Source organism: Echiichthys vipera (genome assembly GCF_963691815.1).
Source record: "Echiichthys vipera genome assembly, chromosome: 4".
NCBI lineage: Eukaryota > Metazoa > Chordata > Actinopteri > Perciformes > Trachinidae > Echiichthys > Echiichthys vipera.
In genome coordinates, this window is record NC_139829.1 from 2,810,045 (window position 1) to 2,832,016 (window position 21,972).

General features: G+C 42.5%; 1 protein-coding gene across 1 annotated transcript in view; it reads right to left on the reverse strand.

Annotated features, from left to right (window-relative positions):
* The window catches only part of apba1a (amyloid beta (A4) precursor protein-binding, family A, member 1a), a gene marked incomplete at its 5' end in the record, with an annotated part of 40,493 nt that extends 19,504 nt beyond the window's left edge, over positions 1 to 20,989 (reverse strand). Inside the window, 4 exons of the mRNA XM_083912743.1 lie at positions 4,696 to 4,841; positions 8,153 to 8,192; positions 8,300 to 8,398; positions 19,415 to 20,989. Coding sequence (XP_083768869.1) covers positions 4,696 to 4,841; positions 8,153 to 8,192; positions 8,300 to 8,398; positions 19,415 to 20,989 — 1,860 coding nt within the window. The remainder of the gene's footprint in view (positions 1 to 4,695; positions 4,842 to 8,152; positions 8,193 to 8,299; positions 8,399 to 19,414) is intronic.
* Positions 20,990 to 21,972: the final 983 nt, after the last annotated feature.

Sequence of the window (21,972 nt, forward strand, 5' to 3'; positions counted from 1 at the left end):
TTTTATTCCACTCTTAAGACTGCCAAAAAGCACATCTTTATTTTGCTCCATCTCGGATGTCAGGATGCCTTTCTCTGTGTCGGAAAAGTTTTTTTCTTACAAGTGTTTCGTCCCCCATGTTTGACCTCAGTGGGTGAGGCCTCCGAACCAGGAATATTTAAGGGCGTAACATGTTAAAGACGATCGAATTCAGCCGCCGCATTTATCAAGGCACGCTCATTCGTACGCTGAGATTGGTCAGATACGAATGTTTCATAAATCACACGTGGGTCCTGTCCTACTACCAATTCTGCGTTCAGATCTGCGCCCGTTTTCACGCAAGATTGATAAATGAGGGCCATTGACTGGAGTTCCTATAAGAAAAACAGCCCTAGAGCTCTTTTTGACACTCTTGCCAAACTTAGTCCAAAAAAGTCCTGTTTACTGCTCACTCTTTATAGATGAGATTAAATATGAAATTAGTTCCTCATTTACAGCTACTTCTGAAAAGTTAGCAGTTTGCATGTGTTGAATCCCAGTCAATCTCTGTTCTTTTCTTGAGACTTTCTCTCTTGAAACACTGACTAAACTGTTGTCAGCTACTAAACCGTTCCCCAGCCTCATGCACCCCCTGTCAGCTAGCAGAACTGTGTCACCAGTCGGACAGTTTTTGGCTAAATTCCATCAAACTTTCTGTTTAACCTACAAATATAAATGCTTCTATAATGTCTAGTTATTTTAATGGTGTTAAACTAAAGTCTAACTTCTTATCTTTGTAACCATATATCGTTTTAACGGCCTGATTTATCTTTGTGTTCACAAGGGTGGTCAAAAGGACGCTAACACCGGTGAATTAGCCGTGTGCTCATTTAGTCGGACACCCCGATCTCCTCGCCGTAAACACTGGAGCTGCTGATCGTCCACATAAATATCAATACTGTCAAAACATCTGGGATCAGACTTCAGTCCTTCACAATAAAATTACATGCTTTAACATCTCCACAATAAACCGTAAAATCTTCCTAATTTCTATTTTTAATGTAAACCACCACCTGATACACTCAGGCTGAGTGTATCCCAAACGTTCTTACTGCTTTCTCTCATCAACGCCACTTTGTTTTACTATTTTGACATGTAAATGTTCATGTACAAATATGAAACTTCACTTGTAGATTCTTAGAAGTGTGTAAATTAATTCTACTTCCACTTTGGTGCAGATCACCCAGTAAAATGACGACGACAAGGCCGGAGGCTGCGGCAGACCAAATCCGTCCGGCTAGGGCTAATACCAGCGAACGGCGTCTGACTGGTGACCTAAAACCTTTCTCTGGCCTCTGGATCTCTGGCTATCTCATGTCACCTACAATGCTTAATATTATTAATTTGTCTCTTACAACTGGCATTGTCCCCATTAGTTTGAAGACTGCTGTGGTAAAACCTCTACTCAAGGAACCACACCTTGATCCTGGGTCTCTAAATAATTACTGACCACTCTCTAACCTTCCATTCTTTTCAAAAGTACTGGAATCATCAGTGATTTCTCAACAACTTTCGGCCCATATGTTTAACAATGATCTTTTTGAATCTTTTCAGTCTGCCTTCAAGACCTGTCACTCCACTGAAACTTACTGTGACCTTCTGGATTCAGATTACACCACAGTGCTTCTGTTGCTGGCTCCCAGTGCAGCTTTTGACCCCATAGAAATGCTCCTTGAATGGCTGGGGAAGAAATGTGGCGTCTCTGGCCGGGCTCTCACGTGGTTTAAGTGTTACCTATCTGAAAGAACACTGTGTGTTTCTTATAATAATAATACCTCAGGACTCTGTTCTTTGCCCTCTGTTTTTCTCTCTTTATATTTCAGAGAATTAATGTCCATCGCCACGTTGATGATACTCAGCTGTGCCTGTGATCCTTTCACATTATTAAACTGGAGGGCACATCATTTCCTGCTCTCAAAGAGATAAAACTGAGATGCTGATCACTGGCCCTACTCCACAGACACCAGTTTAATCAATTAACAGTAACTCTCTATAATGGTGATTTTTCAAAGTCTAACTGTCTAAGTATAAGTGTGTCATTGACAATTACTTTCAGAGGTTTTAATAAGAAGAAATAAAGTCATGCTAATGAAATGTGCGCTTCATAACGGTTGAATTCATATTTTTGATAATCTGAAGGTCTGATTTTATGCAAGGGCAAAAACCCCAGTGTTGATTTCATTTTGGTTTGAAACATTAAGAAGTACCTCTACAGTATCAGAGTCATTAAAGGCCTCATGCTCTTCTCTGAGAACCAAAGAAGAGGGACTTTCTCCCAGTTTGAGCGTGAAACTGAATGCATCTCATCTCCATTGGCCACACCTTGAAAGTGGACTTTAAGATGGTAGACAAACAGTCTCCCCCTCAGCTAAGTTGAGTATCTCGTTGTTGTGCACAAACAGTCTCCCCCTCAGCTGACTTGAGTATCTCGTTGTTGTGCAGAGTGTTTTGGTTTAGTCTTTCCTTTGTAACCTTTCTTTGTACTCTGCCTCCTTATTTGTCGTCTTTCTAACTCTCACACGTAAAGTTCTCTATTCTATAAGAAGTTTAGTTTAGTTTAGTTTTGTAATAGTGTTTTTCTCAGGAAGTTAGGACTTGTGTTTCTGATCTAAGCTCATTTTTTTATCTCGGCCTGAGAAATTAAGCTTCAGAGGTCATGATAACTACGTTTTTATTCAAATCCAGCATTGGCCGAGAGCTTGCAACAAGAGACCAAGTGACTCTTCTGGCTCATTCTAAAAGCTGTCCCTGCTGAGGAATCCACAGAGACTCCTGATATGGCTAAAAGCTGAAGATTTGGTTATCCAGAATAACCATTAAACTCTGGGAGCTGAACATGCTGTTGCCAAGGTAACTGCATCAGCATCCCCTCTCGAGAGACTGTGGAGGGCAGGCCTGTTGGACCACAGCCGGCACACTGTTTGGGCCTCTGACGACTCTCTGTGTCTGTGAATATTTCATTCTAATTGCAAAGAGTCTTGTGGTCAATGTCAGAAGTGTTTTCAGATTGAGATCGATAAAAGAAATGGATAGAAAAAAAAGATTATTTTAAAATGACAGAGACTAGCATCTCTTAATTTAAAAGGTATTATACCTTTAAGTTTAATAAAAGAAGATCAATAAGGTGATTCATTGATTTATTAACGCTTATTCATGTAGTATCTTTCTGATACACATGACCGTCTTTGAGTACTGAGAAAAGTGCTATATAAAATCGATCTATTATTATTATTATTATGACCGAGTTGTGCTGTGGAGCTATTTCTTTATTATGCTGATTTCTATGTAGACGCACTTTTCCACTGATCATCCGATTGCGGTAAGATGCCAAAATATGCAAAAAAAAGCCCCAATAAAGGCAATGAAGAGGAACATTTTTAGCTAGTAAGAGTAAGACCATCTCTCTGTCTGTCTCCATCTCTACATCAAAGGAGAAACCGAGGCAAGCATGGACAAACACCGGCTGTGATTCATGGATCTTCTCTGTCAGGTATCCAGCTGGCCAGTGTGCAGGCGCTGGGCCCTATCGGCCCTTATCTACAACACTACCTTGTACGATTCCATGTGACCAATTAAATTGATTGACTTGTTGATTGTAGGGCTGCAGCTATCAAATATTTTTGTAAATTAGTATTCTACCGATTATTCCACTCACCATTACTTACAAAAAATATATTATTTCTGGGGAAGGCCTATTCGGTGTGTTTGTGTGTGTGTGTGTGGGGGGGGGGGGGTGAGATGTGTGTGTGCTGAAGACAATACACTCGCAATTTACCATGAATAAATTTACTATTTAGACAGTTCAAAGTGGTGCATTAAATTCTCTCTGTTTACTCAAACAGGTTTAAAAAAAAAAAACAGATTCATTTATATATGAATTAGAGATGGATATATTCAGGAAGAGTGACTTACTCTCTTCCTGTTTACTGTCACAACAAACAATGAACAAAACTCCACTGACACATTTACTCAAACAAAACTATAAAGACTGATCAGGGAGGTGACGTTCTTTTTAACATTGTAATGAAAAACTAAACATAGAGGCATTCACAAGGACAGCTACGCATTCTCTTCCTGTTTCTATGTAACTACGGCAACCACCCTCCTCAAACCTGAACAGCTGCGCTCGGTGAAGTGGTGTTAACAACGGGCTGCTTTCAGCTCAGACGCTGAATCATCAATGTCCTGCTGTTGTGGTAGAACAGTTCTAGTTAAAAGAGGACACATTCACCTTTTTGGCTTCCTTTTTAAGTGTGAAATGATCCCAAACTTATTCTCTGCTTTTTCCGGATGTAGCGGTGTGCATCCGCAAAAACGGTCCCTGTGGAACAATGATCCCTTCACTGAACAGGCCGCAGAACACGCAAGATAGGAATTAAACAAATCATTGAGGCAGAGATTTTGCCCCGATGATTTTTTTTACAGGTAAACACATGGACATTACAACAGTATAGTGAATATCTAAAGACAAAACTTCAGTCATCATCAGGTAAGATGGGAAATAAGAAAATAATGTTTTGTTTTTTTAAGAAAATGAAGAATAGGTACAGTATGATGTTTATTCATTTGGTAACAAAACCAAACTGCAGGAGTCTGACTGAGCATGAGACATGGAAGACTTGTAAAAATACTGAGTACTTCTCTGAGTGTGTCTGAGTGTGTAATGTGTGTTTTCACCTTGACGCGGCTAACGGCCTCCTGTGCCTGCATCATGCGGATGTTCTTGGATGGAGTCTTATCCGACAGCATCTGGGTGGAGCCCAGGTAGTTGGCTGCGAAGATGATCCCATCGATCAGGTCCTCTGGGTCACATGGGCCTGGGACTGGAGGGAGGACAGTGTTTTAATCTCATTATACAACACAAGGGTTCCCTTCCCACTTTGACAATAATGTAGGAAGAAGGAGAAGCGCTTTATTCATCCTTCATTGGGGAAATTTGTAATATTGTAATATTTGTATATACAAATATTACAATATTACATCATAATATAGCTTACCTATCCTAACTCCCAACTGCTTGGAGTGCCCACTATGTCGCAGCCCCTTTGCTCTGATGTCTCACCACTAATGAACGATTATAGGTCCTGTGTGTATTATGAATAACAATAGGAGAGTGTTCAAATAAAATTTCCCCAATGAAGGATTAATAAAGCGCTTCTCCTTCTTCCTACATCCCAGTTGGGAGAATGAGCTGAATTTCTAACTAATTTCTATATCACTAGAAATATGGAAGGATATAATTAAAATAGATGTAAAACAATAAGTTCATTATATTGGAGAGTATGCTGTTGGAATATCCAACTTCATTATTTAAAAACACAATCAAAGTCTTCTAATGAGGTTACTAACTTGCTAGTACAGCAGTGGTATAGACACAGCTGATATTCTATCAAATTATTAACATTAAAAAAAACAATATTTCAGAATAAATCAAGTATTTATAATTTGTTCTCTAATTTTGATCTTTTTTTTTTTAATTAATTTGTATTCATTAGCACATTTCATATACAATTTCACAACTCTGCTAAGGGTCCATGTTCCAATGTCTTTGTTTAAAGTTGTACTCCATAAGATTTCCATCTAGTTAATTATCTTTTAAGTTCCTCTCTATCACAGAGTGAGTTAAAACAATGGTGAATGATCATGTTACCCACTAATGAAAACACTTGTTGCCTCTTTGATGAGAAATACCATCAGTGTCTGTGGAGACATTCCCTTGCTATATTCAAATGCGGCGCTCTATTATTGACCTTCTTTACGTCAGTCAGCAGCGGTTGCTCAGGTGGAGCTTGTCACTGCTGCTTATGCTGAGATTCATTGTAATCGGAAATCGAGAGAATTACAACTTCCGACAATTAAAAGTGCAATGAAACAGAACATTCAAGTCAGAATTCCGAATCAGGCTCACTCCTGTGTGTCTGATCAGGTGAATTTCATTACTGCTGACTCACAGAGGAGGATCAACAGACAGAGTGAGGAGACCGTTTAACTTCCAGTCAGGGGTGGACTTGGCCCAGGATGGACTGGCCATTTCGGAAATCTTCCGATGGCCAGTCCATCCTGGGCCAAGGGCCGGCGGTCATATTTCAATTTCAGATGGCATTTACAGTCATGGAGGTATTTAAACAAGTGACAGAAGTGACTATGAAGGGGATACTGGGACACAGGGTGACTCCAGTCATCGTGGTGATGAGAAGGGGGAAATGATGAAGAGAAAGAGGAGGAGGAAGAGGACAGGCAGGAGAAGTATGGAGCAGGAACCAGCAAAGATGCAGTGAAAGGTACACACGCAGTGAGCAGGGCTGGATATTGGCAGTTGTTTCATGAAAAGAAATAAAAAGACGTGAAGAGCTGTATGATTGTGTTTTAAATTATATAAAACATTAAGAGAAGATCCATTATTACTAATAAATGTAACGGCCTTCTGAATTAGAAATCTTTGTTACTTTTAAATGGTAAGTCATTAGTAATCGTATAAGTTACTGATGTCATTTATAGTACTTTATTTTCATACAGATGTAGCTTTACAGTCAGCACAGGCACATTCAGGCTCTAGCAAAGTTGAGCCTGCTATATGCCCATATGAAGATGAGGGATTTCCAGTTTAAGAAGGCCTGAAGGCCTGTATACCTTAGCAATTCAAATTACTTCCAAAAAAGTTTCATTGTGCACCCTTCACACGCTCTCATGTACTGGGGTACATCCCTGCTTCCAGTCCAAAGAGAAGAAGGGCAAATAATCGAGAAACAAAGCGATGGTGAGCATGGCAGAATGGCACATCGCAAAACCTCCTTCAAATTCAAATAAATAGGCTGTCAGCATAAGTGAGTCTTAAATTTAGATAACTCTTATGAATAACAAACGTTACATAAATGTAACTTTTTAAATGTCCAATTCCGTAGTCGCAACAACCAAAAATTATTTCAGCAGTCGGGTTGCCAGGTGTGTCAGTGATGAATCATACAGGGGAACAACTAATTTGGACTAATCACTTAATTTGACGACTGGGAGTCTTTCTTTGAGCCAAATTACAGTCAACGGTCATACTGGAGGATGATAAACAAAAGCAAGATAAATTGTGACAATCTGACAAATGTTGTTATTACTGGTTTATTACCGAAGAGTAGCTCCACAACTGTCTCTCCCCTCCTCCATCTCTGTTGGCTACTGAAGGCCTTGACATTTAGGAAATGCTGACACAGCATTGACAACAGGCTTAGATCAGCAGTGCAGTTCAATAAGCTGTGTATTAGCAGCGGATCACTGGGGAATCAGCAACACTGACAGTATCGGCAGCCAGAGGTTAGGAGGACATCACACCCAGCCTCCATCACTTTTTTTCTCTTTGCAAAAAGCTTGTAAGCATGCCAGTGGTGTTGTGTCTTTAAACTTTCATTTAGGTACAAAAAGTGCTTTTGCATTTACAGTAGTGACTAGCAGTTACAGGAAAATGCCGTTTGGACAATTTAAAAGTAAAAATAGGCTGTTAAAGGTTTAATATGTAGAATCTTTATTAAAAGCTATATTTAAAAAGAAAGAAAGAAATAATACACCCATATGGCGTTTTTAGGGGGGCAGAATGAAAGTATTGCTTTTCCATAAAAAAAAATATATTTAGTCTGAAATAATTTTTGTAATTTTTTGACGGGTTTGACAATGACTTCCTGTCCCGTTCTGTTTCCATTGTAGCAGCCAATAGCGTTAGGCGTTGTTGGTTGCCAGGGTTGTCTGTTGTTGCTACAGAAACAAGAATCCATTGGAGTTGAGAGCTAGCTAATGGATTACACAGCACTCAAAGAAAGACTTCAGCTGAAGACTGGCTAACGTTAAATACTGTTGTCAAATTAACTGATTAGTTGAAATGAGGCGAACTACAAACTTCCCTAAAGCTAGACTCTATTCCCTTGGAGGTATTAAAACTTTATTATTGGGTTTTTTTTATGATTCTTGTAACTGTTTCTAATTCCTTGTTGTTGTATAATCGTGTCGTTGCTGTTCTGGGCATTATGTTCTTGTGAATGTACCTTGTCCTCAGTTCTCCTTTGAAAAAGAGATGCTAATCTCAACGCGACTGCCTGAAAAAAAATTCAATAAAATAAAAAACTGTTTGAAAACCTCTGGATGAAGCACTCACCTTCTACATATGTAGGGAAAGACGCAAGGCTTCTCCTGGACTATAAATGAGAAGAGAGAAAAATGATTCATTCAAACATCAACTCAAATTGATATGCAAAAGTGAAAATGAGATAATGTCTAATGAATAGTAAAATGTTGAACACACCTCTTTACTGGAGGGAGAAGATTCAAAGCTGTCCTCCTGCAGCAGGTGTCTGCTGGATGACTCTGCTCCTGGAGGAGAGGGCGAGCCTGAACCAGGAGACTGCAGGGACAAGGTGTGGGGACAAAGTCAGAAACTGAAACAAAGTTTGACATGTCTCAATGGGAAAAGGTGTGGGAGAAAGTGATCATGTTTGTAAATAGATTTTGGTGAGCACCTGAAAACACATGTTAGGTTCACACTTGTCAGCAATCTAAACGTGTGCTAAAGTGCCCTTTACCAGCCAAAATGCATGCTAAAGTGCCCTCTACAAGCCAAAACGTTTGCTAAAGTGCCCTTCAGCAGCCAATACGCGTTCTAAAGTGCCCTCTAGGAGCCAAAACGTGTGCTAAAGTGCCCTCGTGGGAGCCAAAATGCGTGCTTAAGTGCCCTCTAGAAGCCAAAATGCGTGTTAAAGTGCCCTCTTCAGTGGCGGGGACACGCTATGTGCCCTTTTTTGCTTTTCGGCCTTGCCCCTTCAAAAAGTCTGTGCACTCCACTGCTTATGATGCACCAAACTTTGTTGAGGTGTGAAAGACACCTCAGAGTCGTTTCTAAAAAGAGAGCACTTATCAGAATGTGAAAGTATCAGACAGCAAAACACACAAGCTGTGATGAGGTGAGCTGACGTTGACACATTGAATGGACAAATCACAGCTTAGAGGCAAAACATGACAACATAATCACCTTTGTGTGGAACGGAGGGCAGAACATTGTCAAAACACAGAAACATAGACCAGTAGGAAACATCGTGCAGGCTACAGCTCAAATACAACCCCAATTCCAATGATGTCCTCAACTTCATGCAGATGAGTTCTACCAGTGCAACGCGGTCGAAAACTTGGACGAAGCTGTCAAACTACAGTAGGTCATGTAAACTGGATTCAGCAGTAGCATTGCCCTTATCAATTGAAATGTTTTCAGAAAATATATTTTAACTTGACCTGACTTGACTAGCCCAAGAAAAAATTACTTGGAATTTGCTTGAGACTTGGACAAAATGACTTGAGTCACATAGTAGTGCTCAAAGGACTGATACCAAACAAAAAAAACTACTTGCTACATTAGATCATGTTTTGGGCACATGAACACTCTGCTCTGTTGACCAGCTTCACACCATCTCTGTTATCCACATAATTAGTACATTTTAGACCAACAACCTTAGTTGAGCACTTGCTTGCTGGTGCTGAACATAGCTATTCAACACAACTACCAGAAGTAATGATTTAATTCGCCATTTTCATTGACCCGTTTGATTATTCACTCAACACCTGCATGTAGACAAGTATGCCAAGATCACCTGTCTTCAATTACTCCCTACAATTCATCTCCAAACCATACAGTTCTTCCCAGGAAACAAGATGATTGAATTGTAAAATAAAGTCTTATCAAAAAAATGTAACTACAGCAATTGATATACAACCCAACATAGTATACATTAGGGCTTTTGATTTTTTAACTAAATTGTCTAAATTGTGCTGATTTGAACGACAGCATATTAGGGCTAAGTATGAAAAAAAGAATTATAGACCAGGGAGGGGGGGCTAATATGAGTTGAAATTGGCAAATCTATGAGAAAAAATTGCAGATTTGTGAGATTCAAAGTTGGAAAAATAGTCTTTTGATTTACACCTCCAGTGTTTTGTTTGACACTCCTTGTTGAACTACATCACCTCAGGATCAACACAGGCACTGCTGCAGGCCGTGCAGGCTCCTATGTCTGCTGCAAACTCTGAAAAATACTGTGTTCGGAAGTTCAGAAAGAACACATACAAGGTCCAATGATATCATGTATAATTAGTCACCTTTAGAGACAGTGGGCCTCATTTATCAAACGAACGTACGGCAGAAAAACATGCGTACGACCATTTCCTGGCAAACGTCAGCATTTATCAATTTGGACGTGAGCGGGAGCTACGATCAAATCTCACGTCTGGTCTGAGGTCGTGTACAGACATTTGAGCCTGCGTATTTGCGGTGCAGCACAGCAAAACCTGTCTGAAAATAATGAACAAATCTCAGCTGTCATTAAGCATAAGCAGTCACATATTAAGAACAGATCAAAACGGATTCTTAAAACGGATAAAAAAATATATAAAAATTGTGGTTGTACTCATGTGTGCGTCTGAAGGCACCATCTGTGAATGATTACGCATTCATCAATCGCAAAAACTACCACTCGATAAATGTACAGGTGATGTGTGATGCTCAGCTATCGCTTTTAAACGTGGTGGCCAGGGAGCCGGGGGGAACACACGCAATTCTTTTAAATATCAAAACAGCTCGGCTCCAGCCCCCCGCGACCCCGACAATGAATGAATGAATGAATGAATGTGTTGGCGCGCGGCTGCAGCAAGATGCACTGCAGAGCCAAAGTCATCTCCTCGGTTCGTGGCTACCCTCGATAAATTGCATTAAATCAAACAAGGTATCAGATGATTAACATCTTGGTATGGTTCTTCTAGATGACAAAGGTATCCTCTTACGGAATACCTAATGACCAACCAGTAGCGCCGATGTTGTGCCGTAATCAGCACCGCTGCCGTGAAATGCACCCCCTCGCATAATAGGTGATATTCTGGATCAGAAGGCTGTTGTTTCCACCTATAGGAGTAGTTTATATACAGGTTACCCACAACAGTCAGAACATTGGTTACTTACAGTCTTTAAACTATTTTAAAGTGTTTAAAATCACAAACTTGGATAATAGCGAACACAAAACAACACCTTTTTGTATGTTCTGTGGAAATAAACTGCAGCCATAATTATAAAATGAATTAAATGGATCTTTTGAATATCACCTATAATGCGAGGGGGTGCATTTCACGGAAGGGGTGCTGAATACGGCACACCTGTCCAACAGTGCGCAGGGGTCATAGTGGAGCGCTGCTTCGGTTTGACTCCCTCCGTTATTTTTTTCCATACAGAGTTTTTATGGGCCCCTTTTATTCCACTCTTAAGACTGCCAAAAAGCACATCTTTATTTTGCTCCATCTCGGATGTCAGGATGCCGATCTCTGTGTCGGAAAAGTTTATTTTCTAACCAGCGTTCTTCCTCTGCATATTTGACCTCTGTGGGCGAGGCCTCCGAAACAGGAATATTTAGGGGCGTAACATGTTCATGACGATCGAATTCAGCAGCTGCATTTATCAAGGCCCGCTCATTCGTACGCTGAGATTGGTCAGATACGAATGTTTCATAAATCACACGTGGGTCCTTTCCTACGACCATTTATGCGCTCAGATCTGCACCCGTTTCCACGCAAGTTTGATAAATGAGGCCCAGTGACTGGTTTGTTTCAGCAACTCCTTTACAGCACTTGACCAGTGGCAGTATATTATGCTGTATACAGACAGCTTTCATCTCAACAGGTTTCAATATTCGGTTATTTTCAGAGTAGCGTACTGTGTGTAAAACAGCAGCAGAGGATGAGAGATTGCAATGTGACCCTTATAACTTTATGATCCCCAAAGCAATTTCAGTCAGAAGCAACTAGACTTGGTTATTTATCTAGGAAGACGTTTCACCTCTCATCCAAGAGGCTTCATCAGTTCATGTACCCATCTGACCAGGCCGGGACTGGTCCAACTAACTGGTGTGGAGATCCAGGTATTTAACCTCTCACAAGGCAGATGATGTCACTGGAACCCTTTGTGCTCCAAGTGCCAACGACCGTCATTAGAGTGACAGTCGTTGGTGGGAAGTAGGTTTGGTCATTGTTAGCGCTCTATTGGGTCTTAACGACAGTCGGACATTTGTGAATAGTTGTTCTTTGAGGTTAGATTGTTGAATCTCCTGGGAAGGGATGGAAGGGCAGCATTGTAAATTGGAGATGAGTGGTGTCTCAGACCTCTCCTCTGTTTAGCGATGGTTTCTCTTCTTTTGCATAGATGACTTCTTTTACTCCTCTTTCAAACCATCTGTCCTCTCTGTCCAGGATGTGGACATTGTTTTCATCAAAGGAGTGGGCTTTCTCCTTGAGATGGAAGTGGACAGCAGAGTCCAGGCCTGAGGAGTTAGCTCTCCTGTGTTGGGCCATGCGTATATGCAGTGATTGTTTTGTTTCTCCAATGTAGAGATCTTTGCATTCCTCGTTGCATTGAACAGCTTAAACCAGATTGCTTTTGTATGTGTGTGGTGTTCTGTCTCTGTTACACACCAATGGCTCAGGGTTACTCCTTTGAAGGAGTTCAAAGCCTTGTCCTTTACCTCCATGTATAGATTTGCCACAATAGGGGATACTGGTGAACCCATGGCACAGCCATGTTTTTGTCTGTAAAAAGTGCCATTAAACTGGAAATATGTGGTGTTCAGGCACAAATCCAGAAGCTTATGCCTGTTGAACAGATGTATTGTGTAGGTACTCTAGGTTAATTGGATCAAAAGTGTGACTAAATGAATAACGAAAAATTACTAAAAATGAATAACTTTAATTTATTAAAAACTTCACACGGAGAACCAATTAAATGTAGGGCCTTGACTCACGTTCAGATTGAGAATGAGTATTCTAAATAAACTTATCGTTAATCAAGTAAATATTAGTTATCACCAATAATTATCAAAGATAGTAATAAAAATTACTCTAGTTAAACCAGAGTTCCTCGGGGCACCACTGTCATAGACGGAGTGACAACTAATATAAGTCTCATTAAATATATTAAACTACTAATTAAGGGTTGAACACTGATAAATGTAATAGTTTAATCAGTTGAATGATTTAGAAGTTATTTTCCTAGTAGAGGAACAAACCGACATATGGTAAACACAAACATTTATTAACAAATAATAAATGCAACAAACAAAACACAATAAACTAACTAAAGCTAACAGCAAGTGTGTGTGTATGTGTGTGTGTGTGTGTGTGTGTGTTTGTGAGGTTATAACAAAGTTATAGTTCTAGCTTAGCCGTTCTTAAAGTCTTAAACCATGTAGTAATGCCCAGTTGGTGTTAGTTACCAGTCCATGAGATGGGAAAGATAAGTTGCATTGCTTCGATGCCAGTGGCTGGTCCTTGTGAAGGAAGCTGGTTGAAGAAAAGATTCTTGTTCTGGTTGTTTGCTCTTAGACAAAAGAGGAATCAGGTTGCTCTTTGTTCTGCTCATTTGGGTTGGTAACCAGTTGGTTAACCTGGCAGATCATCCTACTCCATACAGGCCATGTTCAGGGCTTAGGGACAGAGGGCATCTGGTCCCTGGTTCCAGCAGAAGAGCATTGCGTTGAGTGAATCCAAGAAAAGAGAGTGAGCAGGAGGTGTCCTACAGTTTTATAGACTCAATCGACTTAGACTTATGTCATCACCAGAGGTCAGGTCAGCCAATGGACTGACAGTTTGGGGATCCCTTGGAGAGTTCACACTTGGGTGTGACCTGTTGGGGGAGAGTTGCATGGCAAGCCTTTGTCTGTGACCATAGGCTCAGGGACAAAGGCTACCAGGCTTTTGGGCCCAGTCTTTCCCTTTGTTTGATCAGGCTGAGGCCTTCTCATAATCAGACTGAAAGTTCACATTGATCCAGAAATGAATCATCATTTTGGGATGCAGGTTGCACCTACAATTGATAAGGTATTAAATGCTAAAATTAGCAACACTAATGCAGATGTAAGTGAAATAAAACCTTTGTGAATAAAAGGCCAATACTTTATTAGGCTACTACTCTTTTCAACAGGCATAAACATGTAGAAAATAGATATTTCAGTCTGTTCTTTCTACAAGCAGTGTGGGCTGTGGCTCACTTCACAATCAGCATTAATCACTCACTCACTCACTTATCTTCAACCGCTTATCCGAGGTCGAGTCGTGGGGGCAGCACCTCTAGCAGGTGAAAACACCTCCCTAGGGAGGCGCCCAGGGGGCATCCTTACCAGATGATCCTGAACCACCTCAACTGGCTCCTTTCAACGCAAAGGAGCAGCGGCTCGACTCTGACTGTAATAGACTCGGCCCTAATACGCCATCATTATTTTCAGCTGTAAGATGAAGAGCCAGGTCGGTAGAGAAGAGACCAAAAATGATGAGTTGAAAGTAAAGTAAGCATAATATTATGGTCACCATTTCTTTAAGTGAGATAATTTATTAATAATCACAAATTGTTATCACTACAAATCAGACAATTTTGTATTAATTTCCAAAAGAAAACATTATTCCCTAACACTACTGCTTTGGCTACTGTATAAATCCACAAAAAGGATATGAAATGACATAATTTTATGTAATTTCTGAACCCTTCACACATCACAACACTCATGAGAGAATTGATTCCACAACTGCAAATCATCACTCAACACATGAAAAAACTCTTCAAACCATCCACACCTCATCTCCATCATGTTGATCAGCCTGCTGCTTCTGCTTGGCTTCTTCCTCCTCAAACCTTTCCACTTGATACATCCAGAAGTTTTCCATGGATTTCAGTTCAAGCACAAACTCAGCTGAACCTCAACAAGTGTCCCAGATGAACTAGTGTTGAGAGTGGGAGTGTGCGGTTAAATGCAACCCCAGTGTCTACAGACAGAGTGTGGACTGCTCAGGTGACACTCAGGTATCAGGATTCAACATGGAATCAACAGGCTGGGTCTCTCTGCCTGTTGGCCTGGATTTTCTCTGTAGACAGTATGACGTTATGTTATCTGTATTTATGAAATGAACTGAAGCTGTATGATAAGGGTGCATTTTGAAGTTTAAGGCAGAAGTGTTAGAATGCAGGTATGTTCTGATCCCGCCGATGTAAACAAGAAAACAGCCTGTGTTATTCCGTTATTCGATTCCTCACTGAATTATTTAACTGCCCTTTACCCCTCTCTCTCTCGCCCTTACTGAATTAATCATAAGGAAGAAAATGGGGGGGTGGGGGGGCAGTTCCACCTGAATGGGAATTGGATTAATCACCATGACTGATAAGGAAGCCAAATAATGTGAAAGATAGCGTATCCAGTGTAATACAGTATCAGCATCAGAAATTAATAATCACAGGGGGAAATCATTTTGGTTTTAAACTCCAGCTATACAAACAACATATTTAACAACAAAAATATTATACAGATAACATATTTGTAAAAACAGAAATATAAAAAAGTATATATATTAAATATCACATTTACAATAGTAATATATACAGATCAAAAGTACTAATGTGCAAAGTACTGTAAAAATGTGCAAGACAGATTAGTCCATATTACAGAGAGGGGGTGACAGACTCTCCTAGGGAAGTGTTGTATAATTTAATGACCACAGGCAGGAAAGATTTCCTGTGGCGCTCTGGAGCATCTGGGTGCGAGGAGTCTTCTGCTGAAGGTGCTCCTCTGCTGGGCCAGTGTGTCGTAGAGATGGTGTGAGACATTGTCCCGGATAGACCAGAGCCTGGACAGCATCCTCTCTGCCACGGTCGTCAGGGTGTCCAGCTCTTTCCCCACGACATCACCGGCCCTCCTGATCAGTTTTTTCAGTCTGTTGGTGTCTGCGACCTTCAGACCACTGCCCCAGCATGTGACAGTGAAGAAGATCGCACTGGAAACTGACTCATAAAACATCCTCAGCATTGTCCGGCAGATGTTAAAGGACCTCAGCCTCCTCAGGAAGAAGAGTCCACTTTGGCCCTTTTTGTAGACAGCCTCTGTGTTTCTAGTCCAGTTCAACTTATTATTGAAGTAGTACCCTAGATACTTAGACTCTTCTACAGTGTCCATAGCGACCCCTGGATGGAGACAGGGGTCACAGGTGTTTTCACCCTCCTCAGATCCACTACAAGCTCCTTTGTTTTAGTCACATTGAGCTGCAGAGGATTCAGCTCAGTCCAAGTCACAAAGTTGCCCCTAACAGTCCTGTATTCACTTTCATCCCCCTTTCTAATGCAGCCAACTATTGCTGAGTCATCAGAAAACTTCTGAAGGTGGCAGGATTCAATGCAATAGTTGAAGTCTGAGGTGAAGAGGGTGAAGAGAAAGGGTGTGGTCAGGAAAGGGTGTGGTCAGGCCCTTCACTGGATCAGTGAAGGGCCTGACCATAGGCCTTAGCTGCTCCAGGAGGAGTCTTTCCATTGTCTTCATGATGTGGGACGTCAGGGCCGCTGGTCTGTAGACTTTGGCACCGGCACAAGGCAGGACGTCTTCCATAGCACAGGGAATCTCTGGAGGTGCAGGCTCAGGCTGAAGACTTGACTCAGTACTCCACACAGCTGGGGGGCACAGGCTTTAAGCAGCCTGGGAAATACGCAATCGGGGCCTGCAGCTCTGCGAAAGTGGAGTCTCGTCAACTGTCTTCTCACCAAGTCAGGCGTGAAGGACACTGTAGAGGTGTCTGTTGGGGGAGGGCTGAGGTCGACAGGTTGTGGAGGACATGATGTAGAGCAGGGGGGAGGGGTGGATAAGGGAGGTGTGAAGTGAGGTGGTGAGGGGTAGACAAGGGGTCTATGAGGAGGAGGAGTAGGGGGAGGTAAAGTGGCAGTAGTTGAAGGGCAGCCAGCAGCAGAGTAACGTGGGGGATGGGCCGCAGTATCAAACCTATTGAAAAATAGATTCAGTTCATTGGCCTGGTCCACACGGTCCTCCAACCCTGTGCTGCCAGTCTTCTGGAACCTGGTGATGGTTCTCATGCCACTCCACACGTTCCTCATGTTGTTAAGATGGAGTTTATTCTCCAGCTTTCTCCTATAATTGTCTTTAGCCTCCCTGATTTTAATTCTGAGTACCCCCTGCGCTCTCCTCACCTCATCACGGTTGCCATCTCTGAATGCTTTCTTCTTTTCTTTCAGGATAGCCTTAATGTCCTTGGTGATCCAGGGTTTATTGTTGGCGTAACAGGTTACAGTCCGAGCTGGACATTGCAGTCCACGCAAAAATGGATGTAGTCTTTGATGCACTCACTGACCCCATTAATGCTTTCCCTATGCAAATCACAAAATGCAGGCCAGTCAGTCACTTCAAAGCAGCCCTGCAGTGTCTCATAAGCCTCCTCAGACCAACCGCCTCACAGTCCTTGTGGTCGTAGGCTTCCTCTTCACCAGAGGCACATAGCAGGGTTTGAGGTGAACCAGGTTATGATCTGACCTGCCCAGAGGGGGGAGAGAAGAGGAGATGTTTGCATCCTTAAAGTTAGCATACATCAGGTCCAGTGTCCTCTTCTCTCTGGTAGGACAGCTCACCTACTGTTGGAAGGACGGCAGAACTCTATCCAAGGTGACGTGGTTAAAGTCTCCCGACATGATGATGAGGGCACTGGGGTGTTGAGTCCGGAGTCTGGAGATGGTGGTGTGTATGATACAGCAGGCAGATGTCGGGTTTGCAGAGAGAGTGATGTACAGAACAACAGTGATGACATATGGGATCAGATGGTATGGACGGAGTCCAACGGCCAGCAGTTCAACATCCAGGCTACAGAGCTGTTCTTTAATGGTGATATGACCAGGATTACAACGTCTGTTGTTTACTAGAACGGCAAGCCCCCCTCCTTTCCACTTATTTTAGTTAAGAAAGTTTAAAAAAGCAAACTCAAATGCGGGAGTAGCAACAGGCTGCATGCGACTTTTCGCACATGCGCACTAAATGTATGATAAGGTTTATGAGTTTATTGTTGCTCTATATCCTAAATCCTGCTCCAACTCCTTTGGTTGTGGTCTCCTGATCCCCTTGTAGTTGTAAAAGGAGCAGTTGCTTTTGTTGCTCAAATATTAATCCTGCCCAGACCGGTTCCTTCAAATGAGACATTTTATCCAAAAGCAATTCCCACTTTTCCGAACCGCCCCCTGAAGCTGAGATGGACCAGTTCCTGTCTCTCAATGTACAACACAAACGACTGATATCTGTCATTTATAATAAGATTGCTCTTCTGAGCCAAGTCCCCACTGTATCACCTAAAAATGCATGGGAAAAGGATTTGGGGGTAGACATTACTGAGGTCCAGTGGAGGGACATTCTGAAACTGGTCCACTCATCCTCAATTTGTGCCAAGCACGGCCTATTACAGTGAAAGGTTTCATCAACACTAAACTGGCTAAGATATACCCCAGTCACAGTGATGCCTGTCAACGTTGCAGTAAGCAGTCCCCAGCCACATGTTCTGGACGTGCCCAAAGCTTACTGAATTTTGGTCCGATATATTTCAAACACAAATTTGGAACCAAATCCTCTGACTGCTCTTTTTGGGATCCCTCTGTCTAAAAATCTGCCCATTACTACACAACTTGTCGTGGCCTTTACCACCTTGCTCACCAGAGGTAACATTCTCCTTAAATGGAAACATGTTTCTCCACCGACTCATAATAGTTGGGTACGTGAAAACATTTATAACATTCCAAAAAACTTGGGACCCACTGCTGGCTCTTATTAGCACAGTCTTACTGTTACTGCTGATGATGCTGAGGACACTTCCTAGCATCTGCCTGGAAGGAGAGAACCCCCCCCCCTTTTTTTTTTCTCTTTTTCTTGGATTTAAAGAGTTTATTTACTTTTGCTATTAGCTATAGTTTTTACTGTATTTTGTTTCATTGTACCTTGATTATCTACTTATGTTATTTAATTACTCAGTTGGTTATTGTGACTACGTCTGACACGGGTTGTTGGTAGGGATAGTGGGATTTATGTTAGGGTTTTGTTTTGTTTTTTCACTTCAAGGCAGACGAGCTGATACACTAAACAACTATTGTACTTTTTCTTTTTGCCTGTCTGCAAAATTCAATAAAAAAAAATGGAGAAAAAAAGCAGCTACCTTATTGGTGTAACTCGATCACATGTTGAACCGTGCCACAATGCACAACCAAAATCGTATTACTCTATGAAGAAAAATAGTTCGGTATAAAACATAGATGCATGGATAATCAACTGGAATTTCAGCAACAAACTTTCTTTTGGTAGCTTAGCATGACTTTTTTAATGAACTAAAGATTGTGTAGATGCCAGACTGTGGAGCGAGATGAAACAATAACAGGGTTCATCTGTTGTCTACTAGAGGTAAAGGAGAAAAATGTTCCTCTTAAAATATAGCAAGTGAAGTAAACCAACAAATTCATATGCAAACAACAGTTGACTCGTACTACATACATGTTATCAAATGCAACCTGATCAGAAACAGCCAGAGCTTCTCTACTTACGTCACCCCCCAGTGATGGCTGCAGGTCACACTCAGCAGTGGGGCTCAGGTCCTGCCTCATTACCCAAATTGGCTCCTTGGGCTCATCAGGTGTGTACGGAGATCTCACTGTTCTGATCTTCACCTCCTCTATGGCTTCCTTAATGTCCTTGATGGCCAGTGATATGGCGTCCCTCTTCTCCTGACTGTTCCTCACTGATACAAGCTCGTCTGAAGGACTCACAGCCTGTTTTCCTGTTGGCTTCCCTGGGTTGGCAGCGTTGGGTTTTTTGTCGGTTTGAGACTCAGGTTGGAGGTTTTCTTCTCCATGTTGAAGCTCATTTTCTTCATCTATGGTGTCTTCCACAGCACGATGAAGACTCTGAGAGCTTAGACTTTCTTTGACCTCAGCCACAATGCTGTCGATATCCTCCTCCTGGTCGCAGCTGTCGGCGCGCGGGTAAGGGGCAAACTCAGCCTCCTTCTCTGGGCTGTCTGACTCGCCATCTGAGCGTTCATCGTAGTGGCGCAGACGGGAGCCCACCGCCTCCTGCTGATGGTAGTCTCCACATTCTGCCCGGCACTCCAAGAGCTGAAAGCCAGCCCTCCTCTGTTGCAGTGACTGTGTGTCCTCAGCACCGTCTGCGGCCGATGAAACGGATGTGGGAGCATCGCAGATTTCCTCGTAAACATGCTCAGAGAGTGAGTAAATGTCATATGGCTCAGAGTAGGCTTCGTCTGCAAGGACACCGTCTAAACTCTCCAAGCTCTCCCCGCCCAAGACGTCGGCCCCTACTCCTGAGTGGCTGAGGGGCTGGGTGTAGACGTAGTTGGAGTAGCCAGCGTTCAGCATGTCCTCTGCTTCATCCTGTCTCTGCAGGTTTTGGATCTCAGGGAGGGGTTCACGTGGCAGTGGTGGGGGCTGAGAAGGATAGTTAGAATGTGGATGGAGATGTTGCTGTTCTGCCTCAGCACTCTCAGTGTACCCCTCTGCCTCTGGTCGTAGCTGTACTCCGTAGTTCCCGGCCTCGTCCTCCGCCTCTGGCTGCTCCTCAGGCTCCAGAGACATCATCACCAGACCATCATCCCCCTCAGCCCGGTCGGTATGGGTGTGGAAGCCACTTTCGGTGCTCGCTGAGCGTGCAAGCACTGAATCGTCCCTCTCTCGTTCATCTTCCTGGTTTATCTCTGCGTGGTGCTGCTTCTCCTGTTGTTGTGCTAACTGTTGTGCTCTCTCTGCCTCTCGCTGCTGCCTCTGTCTATGCCTCTGCTGCTGGGCTCTGATCCGGGCCTCGCTGTCCCCTTGTCTGCGATAACGTGTCACTGCAGGTCGGGGAATGGGCTGGGGCTGCTGCGGCTGTGGAGACTGAGCTCCATGTTGCAGCTCTGTATCTTGTTCTTCCTGTGGCCTGCACTGCTGTGGCACCCTCACTCTGCTGTCAGCACTTCCTCCAACAGGGGCTTCATAACGTCTGTAGCGTTTTTCTTGATTGGTGTGGTTACGGGACCGGCTGTTGTGGTTGTTCTGGCGATGGCAAAGAGGGGTGTCTGCCTCCTCCATAACCTCCTGGCCAAGCTCTGTCTCCTGGGGGTTCATGGCTGTCTCGTTCTGGTTGGTTGAAATGTGTCAGAGGAAGATTTTAGGAGTCCGTCATCAATAGGCACATCTACGAGGTCAGGGCAAAGGCTGCTGGGAAGAGCTGGAAGTGGTAGACAGAAAGAGAAAAAACATGAGTAAAGAGAAAATACAGCTATAAGTGAAATGTATTATTATGTTTCTGGTCACACCAGAATCTAACACAAACACTGGCACTGTAAGTTAGATGACATTGTGACTACTACAGGGCTGATAGCTGGCTAGCTTACTGCTCACACTGCGATGGTACTGTCTTCTTAAAATTACTTTACTAAAGAATATCGAACATTATTATTCATTATCATACATACAATGTATTAAACTGTCAACCAATTCTAGCAATGAACAGGAATAAATAGACTCAATAAAAACATCATCAGCTAAATAAACATCATGTTCAGCATCAGTCAACTTGAAAAAAAGGTGATTGTTGAGTCTACACAGGTCTCATCTCCTCAGCTCTGACCCAAGCTCTTCCCACCAGACAAGCACGGGCATCTGATGCACGCGCTTCATACACGCACCGACAGTTCCTGCATGAGGCATTTGCCAACTTGCCAAAGCTTCTTTCTTTTTTTACGTTATCCTCCATAATGTCTGAGTCACAGGTAAGAAAATCATTTTCTTGAACACATGAGCGAAAGTAAATATGGTTTATATTTAGGCGATCCTGGACAGTGCTGAATGAGTTCATTAGACGGCCGGGGTGACTGAACTGGAGAACTAACTTTACTCATATGTTCACCTGTATCAGTCTGCTTACGCCTCACTCCTATCATTACTGCGATTGTTAAAATGATAGAGGGGAATTTCCTGTCACTCTTGGCAAACTTGTAGGTATGTGAAGACGTTTGAGGTGGAATAGTTTGATTCAGGACTCTAATGTAGCAACATAAACGTGAGCTTGTATTAGCAGCAGCCGTATGCCTTTGGCTACGGTTAGC